At 43.0% G+C, this 17,963-nt stretch overlaps 1 protein-coding gene across 5 annotated transcripts in view; it reads left to right on the top strand.

Moving 5' to 3' along the window:
- The window catches only part of ppef2a (protein phosphatase with EF-hand domain 2a), a 70,045-nt gene that overhangs the window by 12,983 nt on the left and 39,099 nt on the right, over window positions 1-17,963 (top strand). For all 5 annotated transcript variants that reach the window (XM_073065065.1, XM_073065064.1, XM_073065066.1 and 2 more), the window contains exons 3-6: window positions 3,460-3,486; window positions 7,952-8,079; window positions 13,484-13,541; window positions 16,308-16,474. In XM_073065065.1, the coding sequence (XP_072921166.1) occupies window positions 3,460-3,486; window positions 7,952-8,079; window positions 13,484-13,541; window positions 16,308-16,474 (380 nt within the window). The remainder of the gene's footprint in view (window positions 1-3,459; window positions 3,487-7,951; window positions 8,080-13,483; window positions 13,542-16,307; window positions 16,475-17,963) is intronic.

Genomic DNA, 17,963 nt, shown 5'->3' with positions numbered 1-17,963 from the left:
ATAGAGAAGGGACACGCTCAGACAGACGGTTTGAGATGTGTCTATTTTAATGCAAAGGGCATAGTGAACAAAGCAGATGAGCTTAGAACTTGTACTTGGAGCTATGATGTGGTTGCCATTACAGAGACTTGGATGGCTCAGGGACAGGAATGGTTGCTTCAAGTGCTGGGTTTTAGATGTTTCAGAAAGGATAGGGAGGGAGGCAAAAGAGGTGGAGGCATGGCACTGTTGATCAGAGATAGTGTCACTGCTGCAGAAAAGGTGGACATCATGGAGGGATTGTCTATGGAGTCTCTGTGGGTGGAGGTTAGGAACAGGAAGGGGTCAATAACTCTACTGGGTGTCTTGTATAGGCTGCCCAACAGTAACAGAGATATAGAGGAGCAGATAGGGAAACAGATCCTGGGAAAGTGTAATAATAACAGAGTTGTTGTGATGGGAGATTTTAATTTCCCAAATATCGATTGGCATCTCCCTAGAGCATATATGTCAAACTCAAGGCCCGCGGGCCAAATCCGGCCTGCGGTGGAATTATCTTTGGCCCGCGAGATAATATCTAATTACTATTAAAGCTGGCCCCAGTAATCGAAGCGCCTATGGCGTATGATATGGCTAATGCTGAGTTTATTCAGGTACCAGGTTTTCAGGGTTTTTACTGTTTATTCGGCAGTCTTCTTCATAAGAAACGGAATTTGTAAAGTGAAACACTTTGTAGTTATAGCAGAGACTGAGACACATGAGAGCAGGCTGAAAAAACGGAGGCAACGAAAGCTGCGTTCGCACGCGTCCGACTGATCTGGCCCGCATGAAGCTGCATTTTGCTCAATCCGGCCCGTGACCTAAAATGAGTTTGACACCCCTGCCCTAGAGCAAGGGGTTTAGATGGGGTGGAGTTTGTTAAGTGTGTTCAGGAAGGTTTCTTGACACAATATGTAGATAAGCCTACAAGAGGAGAGACTGTACTTGATTTGGTATTGGGAATTGAACCTGGTCAGGTGTCAGATCTCTCAGTGGGAAAGCATTTTGGAGATAGTGATTATAATTCTATCTCCTATATATGGATTTCAGCAAGGCACTTGATAAGGTACCCCATGCAAGGCTTATTGAGAAAGTAAGGAGGCATGGGATCCAAGGGGACCTTGCTTTGTAGATCCAGAACTGGCTTGTCCACAGAAGGCAAAGAGTGGTTGTAGATGGGTCATATTCTGCATGGAGGTTGGTCACCTGTGTGCCTCGGGGATCTGTTCTGGTACCCTTACTCATCGTGATTTTGATAAACGACCTGGATGAGGAAGTGGAGGGATGGGTTAGTAAGTTTGCTGATGACACAAAGGTTGATGGTGTTGTGGATAGTGTGGAGGGCAGTCAGAGTTTACAGCAGGACATTGATAGGATGCAAAATTGGGCTGAGAAGTGGCAGATGGAGTTCAACCCAGATAAGTGTGGGGTGGTTCATTTTGGTAGGTCAAATATGATGGCAGAATATACTATTAATGGTAAGACTCTTGGCAGTATAAGGGATCAGCGGGATCTTGGAGTTGGAGACCATAGGACATTCAACGCAGCTGCTCAGGTTGACTCTGTGGTTAAGAGGATATATGGTGTATTGGCTTTCATCAATCATGGAATTGAATTTACGAGCCGAGAGGTAATGTTGCAGCTATAAAGGACCCTGGTCAGACCTCACTTGGAGTACTGTGCTCAGTTCTGGTTACCTCACTACAAGAAGGATGTGGAAACCATAGAAAGGGTGCAGAGGAGATTTACAAGGGTGTTACCTAGATTGGGGAGCATGTCTTATGAAAACAGGTTGAGTGAACTTGGCCTTTTCTCCTTGGAGCGACGGGGGATGAGAGGTGACCAGAAAGAGGTGTATAAGATGATGAGAGGCATTGATCATGTGGATAGTCAGGGGCTTTTTCCCAGGGCTGAAATGGTTGCCACAAGAAGACACAAGTTTAGGGTGCTGGGGAGTAGGTACAGAGGAGATGTCAAGGGTAAGTTCTTACACAGAGACTGGTGAGTGCATGGAATGGGCTGCAGGCATCAGTGGTGGAGGTGGATAGGATAGGGTCTTTTAAGAGACCTTTGGATAGGCACATGGAGCTGAGAAAAATAGAGGGCTATGGGTAAGCCTAGTAATTTCTAAGGTAGGGATGTGTTTGGCATAACTTTGTGGGCCAAAGGACCTGTATTGTGCAGTAGGTTTTCTATGTTTCTAAATAATATTGCCAATAACTGTGTCAGTAATCATGTGCCACAAGCAGTAACTGATTAGATGTAAGGTTTCAGCTAGATAAATGACAGACATACACTATATACACATTTTGAGGCTCCCCAACACTTTACTACAGCACTAATAATTGGGGTGTGTGCATAAATCTGGATAAAATACCTATTTAACAAGGAAGATACTCTGTCTGGGTGGATTTGGAAGATGAGTTTTGTTACGAACCCCGTAACTGGGTCACTTACCAGCAAAAATAGGGAGGTCCGTTGAAGTCTGATGGTACTATTTTTAACAGTATTTATTAGTAAAAATACACAAAAATAATATCAATGTAAATATACAGATAATATACGTCGTCAATACTAAATCTAAAAGTGCGGGTATAATAATAATCAATAAGAAATAAGCTCTATCATTGTCTAGGGGATAATGTATTGTCCGATGGAAATATAAAAGTCACTCAGTTCATGCAGGCTGCAGCCTTTTGTTGGAGAGAGAGAGAGATTTGGAAAAACTTGCCGGCTTTCCTTTTATGATTTCGATCCGTCAGAGTCTCGTTGGTGTGGCCATTCACTTGTGGCCTCTCCTTTAGCTAAGCCGTTCTTCCGTGGCGAGCCCGCCAATCCCAGGCAAGGGAAGGATGCACACGAGCCCCCACCGGCTGTCGCTATTAAATGCTGTCACGGGATTTCTAGCGTTTCTCCTGGTGCGTCTAAAGGGGTTGTTCCCCAGACCCTCTTTTATCCTTACTCACAGGGTCTCAGATGTCAATCAGGTTGGGATGATGCAATCCCTCAACAAGCCCACTCTGGTCATCCCCTGAGGGCTTCAATGAATAGTACAGTACTCAATACACAATTCCGTCTCCAAGAGACAATAGCCGTTATCAGGGGTTTTTGTTTCGCTGAGGCCAGGACACATTCCAAACCTTGTGGATTCTCTCTCATTTCCTGGGTCCCAGACCCGAATCAATAGCGATCTTGCGATTCTCAAAAAAGGAGGGGGTGACTTTGTACCCTTCGGCCCCTCAGAGTTGTGGCACATTCGTAACAGTTTATCAAATATGACTTTGCTTTTTCTACGTAGGCCTGATCAAAAAAGCTTCTAGAACCAAACATTATCTGACAATTGTACTAGTATTAAGCATTGTATTAAATATTGTCTTACTTACCTTGTTATTAACATTTCAAATTCTGAAATCATGTCTCTGCTTCTTTTCTGTGTCTTAGAATATCATCAATGTACGGCTGAGACGGGTAAGAAATAATTTCCAATAATGTCATTGATTCCTTTAGCCTACTCGATAAAAATAAGATTTATATCTTTATCCTAACAGTAATCAGATACATGACAGTATAAATTCAGCAAGGATACTGTAGCAGTAGCAACGGAAGTGAAGCTGTAGTTATATAGACTCTTGGCCAGATCTAACGAAGATTCATGTTATGATCTCTACCTCATTGTACAAAGATATTTGGATTGCAGAATGGTTATAAAGAATAAGTAGATTCTGTACTTAAAGTACTTTTAAATCAACCTGTTAAAGTACTTCAAGGACATTTTGGAACTATCAATTGTATAATAAAGCAACACACACAAGATGCTGGAGGAACTCAGCAGGTCAGGCAGCGTAGATGGAAATGAATAAACTATTGACGTTTCGGGCTGAGATCCTCCTTCAGGACTAAGTTGTATAATAAGACCAAATAAATTAATTCTTTGTTGTTGGAGTGGTAGCACCAATTACCTATTACAAAGTTCTCAGAAGACAGGAAAGATTTTGTTTCATCGTCTGTCTGAAATAGATTTTGGCTCAAGTTTCTACCAACAGAGGCCTGTGAAACTTAAGAGAGTAAAATTCTTCCTTAGTCCTAATCTGTGTTCTTGTAACCCCAGCCTGACCCTTATAAAATGCTCATGCAGTCAAGTTTCCTTTGGGTTGCTCTTTCGCACTACTCTAAAGATGTGTAATTGTGGGAATATTATTGAATATATAGTGTAGTAACAAATCTCCTTTGCTTGGATTGGAACCAGGACTGGACCATTAAATTTCTCATTTGAGGTAGGCAGGAATATCAGCAGACTGTGTTACTGATTGATACCAATCCACTACGGTCATTGCTAGACCTTTCAGAAGAAATATACTTGTTGACAAAAAAACTCTCAGAAGCATTTATCCTCATTGAATGAATGCAACATCTCCTTGTAGTCATGAGAAACCTTGGACCGTAACTGCTCAAAGTGGAGAAGGAGCATTGAGGATGGTATTGAGAACAGCAGGTCCAAACATAGAGATGAACACTCAAACGTTGTGTGAGTGCCGGACGGAGAATATCACTTCGCAGACCTACCCTCTCAGTCCCATCGGCTGCAACCTCCCCTCAGACGTGCCAGAACCCAGGGACAAACCAAGAACAAGTTGCAGCTCCAAGCAGGTACCAGCAGATCAAAGGTTATCAATGGGTTTCCCTGAAACTACATTGCAAATTACAGGCAACCCAATGCTACGAGCAGACATTTCCGTGTACACAGAACACTGAAACACTTCAAAGTCAAGGCAGTAATTGTCACATGATTGGGATGCAACAACTGATGTCATAATACCCACCACCCTGAGGGAAAATAACACTTCAAACTGAGAACATCGGGATTAGAGGAGTAAATTGTCATGAGAGCTGGTCATTGCTGGCAACTTATTTACTGGCCAAGTTTATGCAGTGACCTTGAATCATTAGAAAGCAAATGCAATATATGCCAAAGTTGTAAAAGCAAGTTACAAAAACCTACTTTGCAGTCTTGGCCAAGGCCACCAGGCCATTGGATAGGGATCTGGCATCCTTAAAAAATGGAAATGACTATTTCCTGATACTGAACAGACTGAAGTAAAATACAAGTAAATCTGCTCAGCAGATGATAGATGAATGGAAGTCTGTCTCTGCATGTCCCAGCTTACCTGAAGAGATTGTTTCAAATGGACACCATGCTGTCTGCCTAAAAACTATATTCACAGGGTCACAAGTCATGATCAAACGAAAGCAAAGTCCCGATGATGCTGGAAATCTGAAATAAATATTCTAGAAAGAAGCAGAGACTAGATCAGAATGGCTAGCTAGCCTAGGTCTTGTTTACACAAACACGAGGAAATCTGGAGATGCTGGAAATTCAAGCAACACACACAAACTGCTGATGGAATGCAGCAGGCCAGGCAACATCTATAGGAAGAAGCACTGTCGACGTTTCGGGCCGAGACCCCTCGTCAGGACTAACTGAAAGGAAAGATAGTAAGAGATTTGAAAGTAGTGGGGGGAGGGGGAAATGTGAAATGATATGAGAAGACCGGAGGGGATGGGATGAAGATAAGAGCTGGAAAGGTGATTGGCAAAAGTGATACAGAGCTGGAGAAGGGAAAGGATCATGGGACGGGAATCCTCGGGAGAAAAAAAGGGGGAGGGGGGGAAGCATCAGAGGGAGATGGAGAACAGGCAGAGTGATGGGCAGAGAGAGAGAAAAAAAACAAACAACTAAATATGTCAGGAATGGAGTAAGAAGGGGAGGAGGGGCATTAACGGAAGTTAGAGAAGTCAATGTTTATGCCATCAGGTTGGAGGCTACCTAGCCGGTATATAAGGTGTTGTTCCTCCAACCTGAATTTGGATTCATTTTGACAGCAGAGGAGACCATGGATAGACATATCAGAATGGGAATGGGATGTGGAATTAAAATGTGTGGCCACTAGGAGATCCTGCTTTCTCTGGCGGACTGAGCGTAGGTGTTCAGCGAAACGGTCTCCCAGTCTGCGTCGGGTCTCACCAATATATAAAAGGCCACACTGGGAGCACCGGACACAGTATACCACACCAGCCGACTCACAGGTGAAGTGTCGCCTCACCTGGAAGGACTGTCTGTGGCCGTGAATGGTGGTGAGGGAGGAAGTGTAAGGGCAGGTATAGCACTTGTTCCGCTTACAAGGATAAGTGCCAGGAGGGAAATCGGTGGGAAGGGATGGGGGGAACGAGTGGACAAGGGAGTTGCATAGGGAGCTATCCCTGTGGAAAGCAGAAAGAGGGGGGAGGGAAAGATGTACTTGGTAGTGGGATCCCATTGGAGGTGGCGGAAGTTACAGAGAATTATACGTTGAACCTAGAGGCTGGTGGGGTGGTAGGTGAGGACAAGGGGAACCCTATCCCGAGTGGGGTGGCGGGTGGATGGGGTGAGGGCAGATGTGGATCTCCCTCCTGGCACTTATCCTTGTAAGCAGAACAAGTGCTACACCTGCCCTTACACTTCCTCCCTCACCACCATTCACGGCCACAGACAGTCCTTCCAGGTGAGGCGACACTTCACCTGTGAGTCGGCTGGTGTGGTATACTGCGTCCGGTGCTCCCAGTGTGGCCTTTTATATATTGGTGAGACCCGACGCAGACTGGGAGACCGTTTTGCTGAACACCTACGCTCGGTCTGCCAGAGTAAGCAGGATCTCCCAGTGGCCACACATTTTAATTCCACGTCCCATTTCCATTCTGATATGTCTATCCATGGCCTCCTCTACTGTCAAAATGAATCCAAACTCAGGTTGGAGGAACAACACCTTATGTACTGGCTGGATAGCCTCCAACCTGATGGCATGAACATTGACTTCTCTAACTTCCGTTAATGCCCCTCCTCACCTTCTTACGCCATCCCTGACATATTTAGTTGTTTGGTTTTTTTTCTCACTCTCTGCCCATCACTCTGCCTGTTCTCCATCTCCCTCTGGTGCTCCCCCCTCGCCCTTTCTTTCCCCCAAGGCCTCCCATCCCATGATCCTTTCCCTTCTCCAGCTCTGTATCACTTTCACCAATCACCTTCCCAGCTCTTAGCTTCATCCCACCCCCTCCGGTCTTCTCCTATCATTTCGCATTTCCCCCTCCCCCCACTACTTTCAAATCTCTTACTATCTTTCCTTTCAGTTCGTCCTGATGAAGGGTCTCGGCCTGAAACGTCGACAGTGCTTCCTCCTATCGATGCTGCCTGGCCTGTTGTGTTCCACCAGCATCTTGTGTGTGTTACTAGGTCTTGTTTATATATTCTTTGTAGGAACGTTGAAATGCTGACTTAAGGGAACAGTGGGGTGAAATTGCCGAGAGGACAAGCAGCCTCGCAGCCAGTGTGGGTATCGTTCTCTCAGCCCTAGGTGCCAACCTACAGGGCTGGGGCTTAGCCTTCTCCACTCCTACACACAGACACACACCTACACCATTCCCTCAATATCCTTTCTGATCACTGTCACCTCAATTAAAAACATAATTACCCACAATGCCCTTTGTGGGTATTTTTTGTCATTTTGCATCCTTGCAGTCACACAGTCCTGTCAACAACATCTGTCTACAGATGTGCAAATCCATGGTAAAGGTGTCTTTACACTAGAAAATTAGGCGTGTTGTTGGCATTTGTGCTTCTGAACTGGGATCTGCACGAGCTCTTATATACATGAGTGAACCACGGCTGGCAGGAAAGGAAACTTGTCCATCCCCCCTTTTGCAACAATCTTGTAGCTGTCCTCCCCTCCTTTGACAATGATCCTGTCCCATACCCACAAGGTAAATGAGCCCCAGCCCAGAGAGGGAATACAAATTCCCTTTCACTGCTTCCCATCATCAGAACAAGGGGAGCGCAGCCAGCCACTGTGCCGTTTTTTCTTTGCCCTGCTGTCACTGTATTTGTGTTTGTTGCTCTTCACAGCCATCAAGGCAGCCATTCTGATTCAGAGGTGGTATCGCCAGTATGTAGCCCGGCTGGAGGTTCGCAGGAGGTGCACCTGGACCATCTTTCAATCCATTGAGTACGCAGGGGAGCAGGACCAGATCAAGGTAAAGATGAGAAGATGAGCACTTGGACTACTTCTTATTCTGGGCCTATTGGGAACCCTTACACAACTCTCACCATTGCCAGTATGTACTTGTAGCACACAGGCAGTGTATGGATGCATTGAATCAGTGTGTACATCTCATTTCCAATGATGGAAAACTGGCAGCACAAGGACTTTGATGGGTGGCTTGCTAGCAGTGCAGGGAGCAATTAAAGAGAAAGATTAGCTTTATTTGGCACATATACATTGAAACATTTAGTGAAATATAGTCAACGACCAACCCAGGTTGCGAACGTGCTGGGGGCAGCCCACGAGTGCTGCCTTGCTTCTGCTACCACAGCTTAACACTAACCCGTACATCTTTGGAACGTAGGAGGAAACTTGTGCACCTGGGGGAAACTCACACAGTGGCAGGGGGAATGTACAAATTCCTTACAGACGGTGGCATGTATTGAACCCTGATCACTGATTGCCAGTGCACAAAGGTACATCAGAATCAGTTGGGTGTTCATTGGAAGCAGCAGTTGCTAAGTTTTGTAACTCCAAAACGTTAAGCTAATTAAGAGAAAAACGTACAGCCTGGAATAACGTGTCTAACTTGGTTTTTACTTTAACTGAGATATGCACGTATGATGTGGCCAAGTAATGACATTTACCGTTTATGTGCTTTTACATAAATGCAGCAGTGTATTATGTAGCAACAAAGAATGTTTAATCCAACAATACATTTGCAATATTACTCAAATATTACTGAAATATTAAATACACAAGACTTTTCTCTGCTTAGCTATAAACTCCAACTCAATATAGAATGCATCTCAACTTATTCAGTATGCTGTACAGTACAACTATTATATAGACATCCACAGCAAATTTTAAATTGTCCCATTCAGGCCTGTAATTGCTGTGGAGGATTTCTTACTCTTGTGGGATGATGTTTTTTCTGACCAGAGAGGTCAGTCTGCTTGATAGATGAGAGTTGTGGCGGTAAAACAATCTCAGGTTTTGCGGCCTTTTCCATGGAAGTTGTCGGAGTTGACTCTGGAACTGCAGGAGGTAGTTCTGACAGCTCTTGATACCTTCCTTCTGGACGTGTTGGCAAACCGAACAGGACATGGGCAAACTTCACTGGACGATGTGAATCATAAAGTGTGACTACAGTTCCTGACCACCATTTCCTTTTCCTTTTTGAAAGCCACCTCAGACTGCTTTGTCCATTGCCATTTCCTCCCAATCTGGAGTAATGAGTTTAAGGGGGTGAAGCACAGCAGCCAGGTTTGAGAGGAGCCTGTTATAGTAGTTGAAAAATCCTAAAAAGGACCAGAACTGTGACACATCTTTTGGCCTTGGGACATCCACCACAATTTGAATTTTCTCAGTACACTTGTGTTAATCTTGTGCATCAATGGTGTGACCACAGTGAGTGATGCTTGTTTTAAAGAATTCACATTTTTTGTATCAAGCACCAAGCCCATAATCTTCTTAACTTTTTAAAACTGTCTTGAGATTTTGGATATGTTCCTTGTCATCCTTATTGAAATCCCACACGTTTCCTTGGCTGCATAAGTCTAGGGAACACATGCTCCAGTCCTGCCAAACCCCTGAGATTGGGACATCTCTCCCATCCCAAACTCCAGTTTGTGTCGGTGCTGTGTAATTTGCTATCCTGTTACAACTCAGTGCCAAGAAATAACAGACAGCACACCACATACGATTAAAGGAATTATATTTATGAATCTTAACTAAAGGGTTAGCAATGAAAAGAAAGAAAAAAACAAGAAGGCCCTCTATAATTAAACAGTCAAATGTGTACAAGTTGGAGCTCAACTCTTCACAAAAGTCATACTCACTGATCCTCAGTCGATCTCGGCACCTTGCTCCATCGAATCACAGTCCTCACCGCGTAGAATCCTACAACCAGTTCTCTCCAGCATCTTCTCTCTTCATTTCCCGCTGAACACAGCTCACATTCCAAAGCACCCGTTATCTCTAACCATTACCCAAACACTGCTTCTACAGAAAGACCATTACGTTAGCAGTGAAACCTTTCCCAGGGTGTTACACTGGTAACAATATCATCCAGGTAACACTGAGTGCCCAGGCAGCCTTGCAGCACCTGGTCCATGTCTTTCTGCCAATGTGCAGGTGTAGTTGCTACTCCAAAACTAAGCCTATTACAGTGATAAAGACCTTTGTGAGTGTTTATGGTGAGAAACACTTTGGACTCTTTTTCCATTTCCATCTGGAAGTAGGTCTCAGCTATGTCCACTGTGCTGGCGTGCTTTATGCCAGAGAGGTTTGCAAAGATATCCTCTATTCTGGGTAGAGGGTATTGATCCACTTTCAGTGCTAATGACCTTAAAATCATCACAGATCCTGACAGACCCATTCTTCTTGGATACTGGGACTGTGGGTTTCTCATGGGCTCGACCCAGCCTTGGAAAGAATTCCTTCCACCTCCATGTGATCTAGCTCACTGGCTACTTTATCATGGAACCGGACAGGCTATGCAAAACTTGGTGTGGCATTTTAATTAAAATGAGTTTACCCTTGAAGTGCTTAAGGTTTCCAGTGTCATCCTTGAACACTGCTGTGGCATCCAGTACTTTTCTTAATTTGTTTTCAATTGACTCTGTTAAAGGGAATGTGACATGAACTTCAATCAAGTTGTAGTTGCCTCCACCAATCACTGCTTCACAATGCTAGCACTCGGGCTTTTTTTCCATCTGCAAGCACTTTGGTTGCCGAATAACTGGAACAGCCAAACCAGTGTCCAATTCCATTTAAATTAATTGCCATTCACTTCCGGTGTAAGCCATCTTGCTTGTCTATTGTTAGTTTTCACATTGAAAGTCTCAAGGCTATACAGTCATGTGTCACTCTCATCATTATTAGATCTTTCATTAATAGCATGCAGGTTAGTGCTCTATCTGAAACTTCAACTTGATTTTTTATCTTTTTCTCTTCCCTGTGCAATCCATTTGTTTCTGTCTGTCTGACATGCTCTTTGTACATATCCTAATTTTTTGCATTTTTTTCAATCTGCATTGGTCTGGTTTATGTGAGGCCCTGCCACAATAACACAATATACTGCGACTCAATTGCCTGCTGTTTCCAATGATACAGCTACTGCATTTCAATAGGTTTCAACAGGTACATTTGATGTCAGAGAAATGTATACAATATACATCCTGAAATTCTTTTTCTTCGCAACCATCCACAAAAACAGAGGAGTGCCCCAAAGAATGAATGACAGTTAATTGTTAGAACCCCAAAGTCCCCCCAGCTCCCCCCTCCCGGGCACAAGCAGCAGCAAAGCAACAACCCTCCCCCCGCAGTGAAAAAGCATCAACACCCTCACCGAGCACTCAAGTGTGCAGCAAAGCATCAATAAAGACACAGACTTGCAGTACCCCAAAGACTACTCATTCCCCAGTAATTCAACATACCACAGGCTCTCTATCTCTCTCCCTAATAAGGGAAAAAGAGGTGTCCCTGTTTCACAGTGAGAGGGGAGACATAACAAACAACTCGCTGATTTACGGTGTTAAAAGTCTGTTGTGTTGCTTTTTCTGAGCTCTGTGCCCAAAGTACTCGGGTCTCTGGGCACACAGCCAGCAGTCAGCTGGCTGCTTTCGATCTTCTGTGTAGTCCAACAACGCACCATGCGGTGGTGGCACCGGCTTTGAATCCGCCCATCTCCAGAGCCACAAAAATCCAACACCCTGAAGGTGTGCTAGTCTTCAAGGCCGCATCCTTGGCGTATCGAAAAGCAGCCGGTCGTGAGGCCCTGAGACCGAGTCCTATTCCCACAAAGAAGTCAGTGTGTAACTCCAGGTCAGGGTCTTCAAAGGAACCCTGAAAAGGAAAACGAGATATTAAAGATAGAAATAGAGCTGTTTCTGAAGATGCAAGAAAAGGAGTCACCTATAGGCGCCATCATCCTCAGCTCCACCCTCTGTGTTCAACAGCTCTTTTCAACATAACTTGTGCTTCAGTTAGGAGCCATTTCTGAAGATTCAACAAACTAAACAAACTCTCTGGATATCATTAAGCCTGTCACTGAACTGACAATTCTCAGACAACTTCTTCAATTCAGTTACATATTCATGCACTGAAACCCTGTACTGAAATGACTGTACCCTTTCCCTTTTGATTCTGGTTATGAAACCTGAAGTGTTCTGCAATCAACAAATGTTCCAGCATTACTTTCATGATATCAGCAAAGCTAATTTTGGGGGGTTTGGTTGGACAGTCAAACTTCTGAGAAAACAGTATGCCTTTAAATCCAAAACACTCAGCAAAGCTGGCATCCGCCTCTCATCGGCTATTCCATTTGCTTTAGAATACTGCTCAATTTATTCTGTATACTGTAGCCAATTATCTTCTGTGCAATTAAACACATCTATCTTTCCAATGTAGCTAGCCATTTCTGCTCTTTTTTAATTTATAATTATTATATCTGGTACTCACTGTTTATGAACCTGTGAATTTGTCATTTTCTATCTTTTTTAAAACTCAAAAGTCTTCTGCTTTTCCAAAGAAGCATGTTCTGTGCTGTTTTTTTAACTCAAGCATCCTGTTGTGCTTCAACAGGTAGGTAGTTAGCTCAGGTCCATTTTAAAACTTCCTCATTACCACTTTTATGTTTTGTAAACTCCAAAACATAAAATTAATAAAAATATGAAATTAAAATTAATGAAAAATATGGAGCATGGAATAAAATGTCTAACTTTGTTTTTACTTTAAGCGAGGTGCACAGGTATAATGTCTGTAATGACGTATGCCATTTATGTACTTTTACATATAACCCACAATGCATTATGTAAACAAGAAAGAATGCTTAATCAAACAATACATTTACAATATTACTCAAATATTACTGAAATAATAAATATTCATCAGCAATGTGAGACATACACACTGAACTTAAGGTCAATAATTTGCATTGAAAATGATTGATCTGGTCTTGTCCCTTAATTATCCAGCTGAAAAGCTTAATGAGATGCTAATGTAAATGGTGGAAATTTGATGTATGGTGCATGATGAATTAGCTAATTTTAGTAAAGGCCTTTATAAGGGGCTTGCAAGTAATTTAATTCCCACTGTGATAAAGTGATAGTAAACTTGCCAGATATCCAAATCCTATTTACTTCAACACCACTCCCTTCTGGAAGTGGAAATGTCAGCAGGAATTGAGAGTAAGTTCAGATGCAAATACGTTCTTCCCTATGGTTTGGTGGTCAGTTATTGAAGTGATTTGATAATACTGGCTTCTTTAAAGTGGTATGAACTTCAGTCTATCTGGCCATGTTCACTAGAAACTTATTTTACAACTGTATCTGTTCTTCTCATTCATAGCCCCATTTCAAACCACAGTGATGTTTTTTTATTCTGTTTTGCAGCTCCATAACTTCTTTAGCTGTTTGTTGGATCACTTTACTCCACCTTGTAGTAATGAGCGTAAGTTTATTTAAAACTACTGTTGGTTAGATGAACTTCCCATTAAACATCTTCCTGCAAAGGCACCAACAGGAAGAGCACTGAAGCCTGAGTGATGTATTCCTGACTGAATTACCCCAATTCAGTCTGTGTCTATCCATAGAGTATAGAGTAAATGCAGCAATTTAAGCAAAGCGCCAGAAGCAAGATAACTATGGCTCCATTCTTCAAAGAATTTTGATAAAGCAACAATCATACTAGCAAAAATAGCTTTCAATAGTGAATTAAGACACAGAAGCATCCCTCAAGTAATTTAATACTAACTTGCAAAAGTGGTATCATATAAAGTATTTACTTATAAAATAAAGGATGTGTGCCTTCTGAGTTTAAAAAGAACCCCTGAATCAGACATTAGAAAGATTTATTCAGAGTTCACTAACTTCAAAAGCAAATTGCAAGGTAAAGAGTTAAGTATTTATACCTAATTGAACTCAGAGCTATGGAGCAAATTGAGACATTTAAACGTAGAAACATAGAAAACCTACAGCACAATACAGGCCCTTCAGCCCACAAGGTTGCGCCAAACATGTCCCTACAGTAGAAATTACTAGGTTTACCAATAGCTCTCTATTTTTCTAAGCTCCATGTACCTATCCAAAAGTCTCTTAAAAGACCCTATCGTATCCGCCTCCACCACTGTTGCCGGCAGCCCATTGTACCTACTCCCCAGCACCTTAAACCTGTGTCCTCTTGTGGCAACCATTTCAGTCCTGGGAAAAAGCCTCTGACTATCCACATGATCAATGCCTCTCAACATCTTATACACCTCTATCAGGTCACCTCTCATCCGCCATTGCTCCAAAGAGAAAAGGCTGAGTTCACTCAACCTATCCTCATAAGACATGCTCCCCAATCCAGGCAAAATCCTTGTATATCTCCTCTGCACCCTTTCTATGTTTCCACATCCTTCCTGTACTGAGGTGACCAAAGCTGAGCACAGGACTCCAAGTGGGGTCTGACCAGGGTCCTAAATAGCTGCAACATTACCCCTCGGCTCCTAAATTCAATTGCATGATTGACAAAGTCCAATACACTGTACGCCTTCTTAACCATTGAGTCAACCTGCACAGCTGCTTTGAGCGTCCTATGGACTCGGACCCCAAGATCCCTCTGACCCTCCACACTGCCAAGAATCTTACCATTAATACTGTATTCTGCCATCATATTTGACCTACCAACATGAACCACTTCACACTTACGTTGAGTTTTGACAAGGTGATAAGGATGATGGATGAAGGTAGAGCTGTAGGTGTTGTCTACATGGATTTTAGTAACAGGTTTGACAAGGTCCCTCATGAGAGGCTCATCTGGAAGATTAAGATGCTTCAAGCAGGCTTCAATCGCACCGCCAAGTTCAAGAACAATTACTTCCCCTCAACCAGCAGGGCACTTGAGCAAAAGGGGATAACTACACTCATTTAAGGACTCTGTTAGTTATTTCATGCTCATTATGTATTACTATTTATTTATATCTGCATTTGTGCAGTTTGTTTACAATTTATAGTTCCTGATGTTGACAGTTACGGTTCTATAGGCTTGCTCAGTATGCCCGCAGAAAAAGAATCTCAAGGATACATGTGGTAGGATGTGTGTACTCTGATAATAAATTTTACTCTGAACTTTGGATCCATGGTGATTTGGCTGTTTGGATTCAGAACTGGCTTGCCCATAGAGGACAGAAGGTAGTGGTCGAAGGAACTTATTCTGTCATTGGTGGAGTTCCACAGGGATCTGTACTGGGACCTCTGCTGTTTGTGACGTATATAATGACCTGGATGAAAATAGAAGATGGGTGGGTTAGTAAGGTTGCAGATGACACAAAGATTGATGGTGCTGCGGATAGTGTAGAAGATTACAGCACAATATAGATCAGTTGCTGATATGGGTGGAAAAATGGCAGATGGAGATAACCTGGCCAAATGTGAATTGTTGCACCTTGGTAGGTCAAATGCAAAGAATCCGTACTCTGTTCAGTGCAAGATCCTCAACAGCGCTGATGAGCAGAGGGATCTTGAGACCCAAGTTCATAGCTACCTAGGTTGATAGCGTGGTTAAGAAGGCATATGGCATATTTGCCTCTGTTAGTTAAAGCACTGAGTTCAAAAGTCAAGAGGTTATGTTGCAACTTCATAGAACTCTGGTCAGGCCGCATCTGGAGTACTGCATACAGTTCTGGTCACCCCACTATAGGAAGGATGTTGAGGCTTTGGAGAGGGTGCAGAAGAGATTTACCAGGATGCTGCCAGGATTAGAGGGCATGTGCTATAATGAGAGGTTGGACAATCTTGGGTTAATTTCTCTGGAGTGATGGAGGATGAGGGAAGATCTGATATATCTTTTCCCAAGGGTTGAAATGGCTAATAACAGACGGCATGCATTTAAAGTGAGATGGGGTAATTTCAAAGGTGATATGGGGGGAAAGTTTATTTACACAGAGAGCCTGGAATTCACTGTCTAGGGTGGTCTAGAGGCAGAAACATTTGACACTTTTAAGAGATGTTCAGATAGACACATGAACGTGAGGGAAATGGGATGGTTTGGCTATGTGTGGGCAGAAGACATTAGTTTAGTTAGCCATGTGATTACTAATTGAATTGGTCTAACACAGGATTGTGGGCTGAAGAGCCTGTTCTGGGTGCTGTACTGTTCTATGTTCTATTTATATGTGAAGTTCAAACATGACATTCGTACTTACATCATGGTAGGCAACTGTTATCTTCTCTGCAGAAGGTCTTACTTCCCGCATTATTACTCAGACAGATGAGACATGCAAGGATAATCCGTCTGCCTATGATTTCATCGAGGTTTCAGACTCCTACATTGGACCCCAGCTCTGTTTCCCTCTGACACCTGCTCACGTCACTGCCTTACTGGAAGCCTTCAAAAAAAAACAAGTGAGTGTTCATATTTGAAGTAATGTTATGCTGATCATGAAACAAGCAAAAATCTATCACGATGAACTGAAAATTGAATGTAATTGTTTCATGGACAAAATTATTAGAAATATAAAACCACTTCCCCTCCTGCCATAATTGGCTGTTTGAAGTAAATAGCAGATATGAAGCCAATCGTAGCGCAGAAACCAGTAATCGACACAGTTGGAGCATTTTTTCAAGTCTGACAGTCTGTGGAGAACCCAGCTCCATCACATCAGACTGTGCTCTGATTGTGGACTGTTCACTCTGTGGGCTGCACACCAGCTGTATATGTAACGTAAATAGATTTTGTATTTAGACTTGGGCCTCATCCCCAAAGTATCTCTATATATACACACAAATATTCCAAAATCTGAAAAAATCCAAAATCCGAAACACTTCCTGCCCCAGGTATTTTGCATAAGGATCCAAGTATCAACTGTTTTATACCATTGCCCAAAGTTAAAATGGTCCCAGTTTTAAAATGCAAAGGGGATAAATGCAAGCCTTGGTCAGAGGTCAGGCAGCAACTCTCAGACACCATACAAAAAAGCTAGATGAACTCAGCAGGTCGGGCAGCATCCATTGTGGTAACTCTCAGACTCCTCCTCTTACTTACCTTTTGGAAAGGACCCCATTCAGGAGCATCTAACCATTGTCTCTTGCACCATCACGAACCTCATCAGATCTGAAGATCTCCCTTCCGCTGCCTCCACCCTCATAATTCCTTTACCCCACACTGCCCATTCCTACCTCCTACCCATGATGCACAAATCTGACTGCCCGGCTAGACCCATTGTTTATGCCTGCTCCTGCCCCTCTGAGTGCATGTCTGCACACCTCTACTCCATTTTATCCCTTTTGGTTTAGTACTTCCCCAACACATCTGCGGCATTTCACATGATCTCGATCTCTTCAACCACTTTAAGTTCCCTGGCCCTGACCATCTCATTTTCTCCATGGGTGTCCAGTCCCTATACATTTCTATCAAGAAAGCCTTAAAGCTTTCCAGTTCTTTCTAGACAACAGACCTAACCAGTTCCCCTCTACCAACACCTTCCTCCATCTGGTGGAACTGGTTCTCACCTCAACAATTTCACTGACACCTAATGAAGGGTTTCAGCTACAACATCGATGGTTTATTCCTCTCCATTGATGCTGCCTGACCTGCTGAGTTCCTCCAGAATTCTATGTGTGGATCTGTGGAATTCCAACATCTGCACAATCTCTTGTGTTTAGAATACTTACATGTTGTAATATAGATCCATGACTTTAAAATGTTGTGATCCATAATGAAAAGCTTGCTGCAGTTGCTGTCATTTGTACAGAATTCAAAGGGTTTGAAAACAAAGGGGTGAAAAAAAGGGAAAAGATAAAGATTGAAAAGATTAGCTTGGTTTGTAACATGCCCATAAAAATATGCAGTAAAATACATTGTTTGCATCAAATCAATTTAGCAAGGATTGTG

Source organism: Hemitrygon akajei, chromosome 13 (assembly GCF_048418815.1).
Source record: "Hemitrygon akajei chromosome 13, sHemAka1.3, whole genome shotgun sequence".
In the NCBI taxonomy this organism is placed as follows: domain Eukaryota; kingdom Metazoa; phylum Chordata; class Chondrichthyes; order Myliobatiformes; family Dasyatidae; genus Hemitrygon; species Hemitrygon akajei.
The sequence above is the reverse complement of the archived record's forward strand: the minus strand, read 5'-3'. Positions and strand labels throughout refer to the sequence as shown.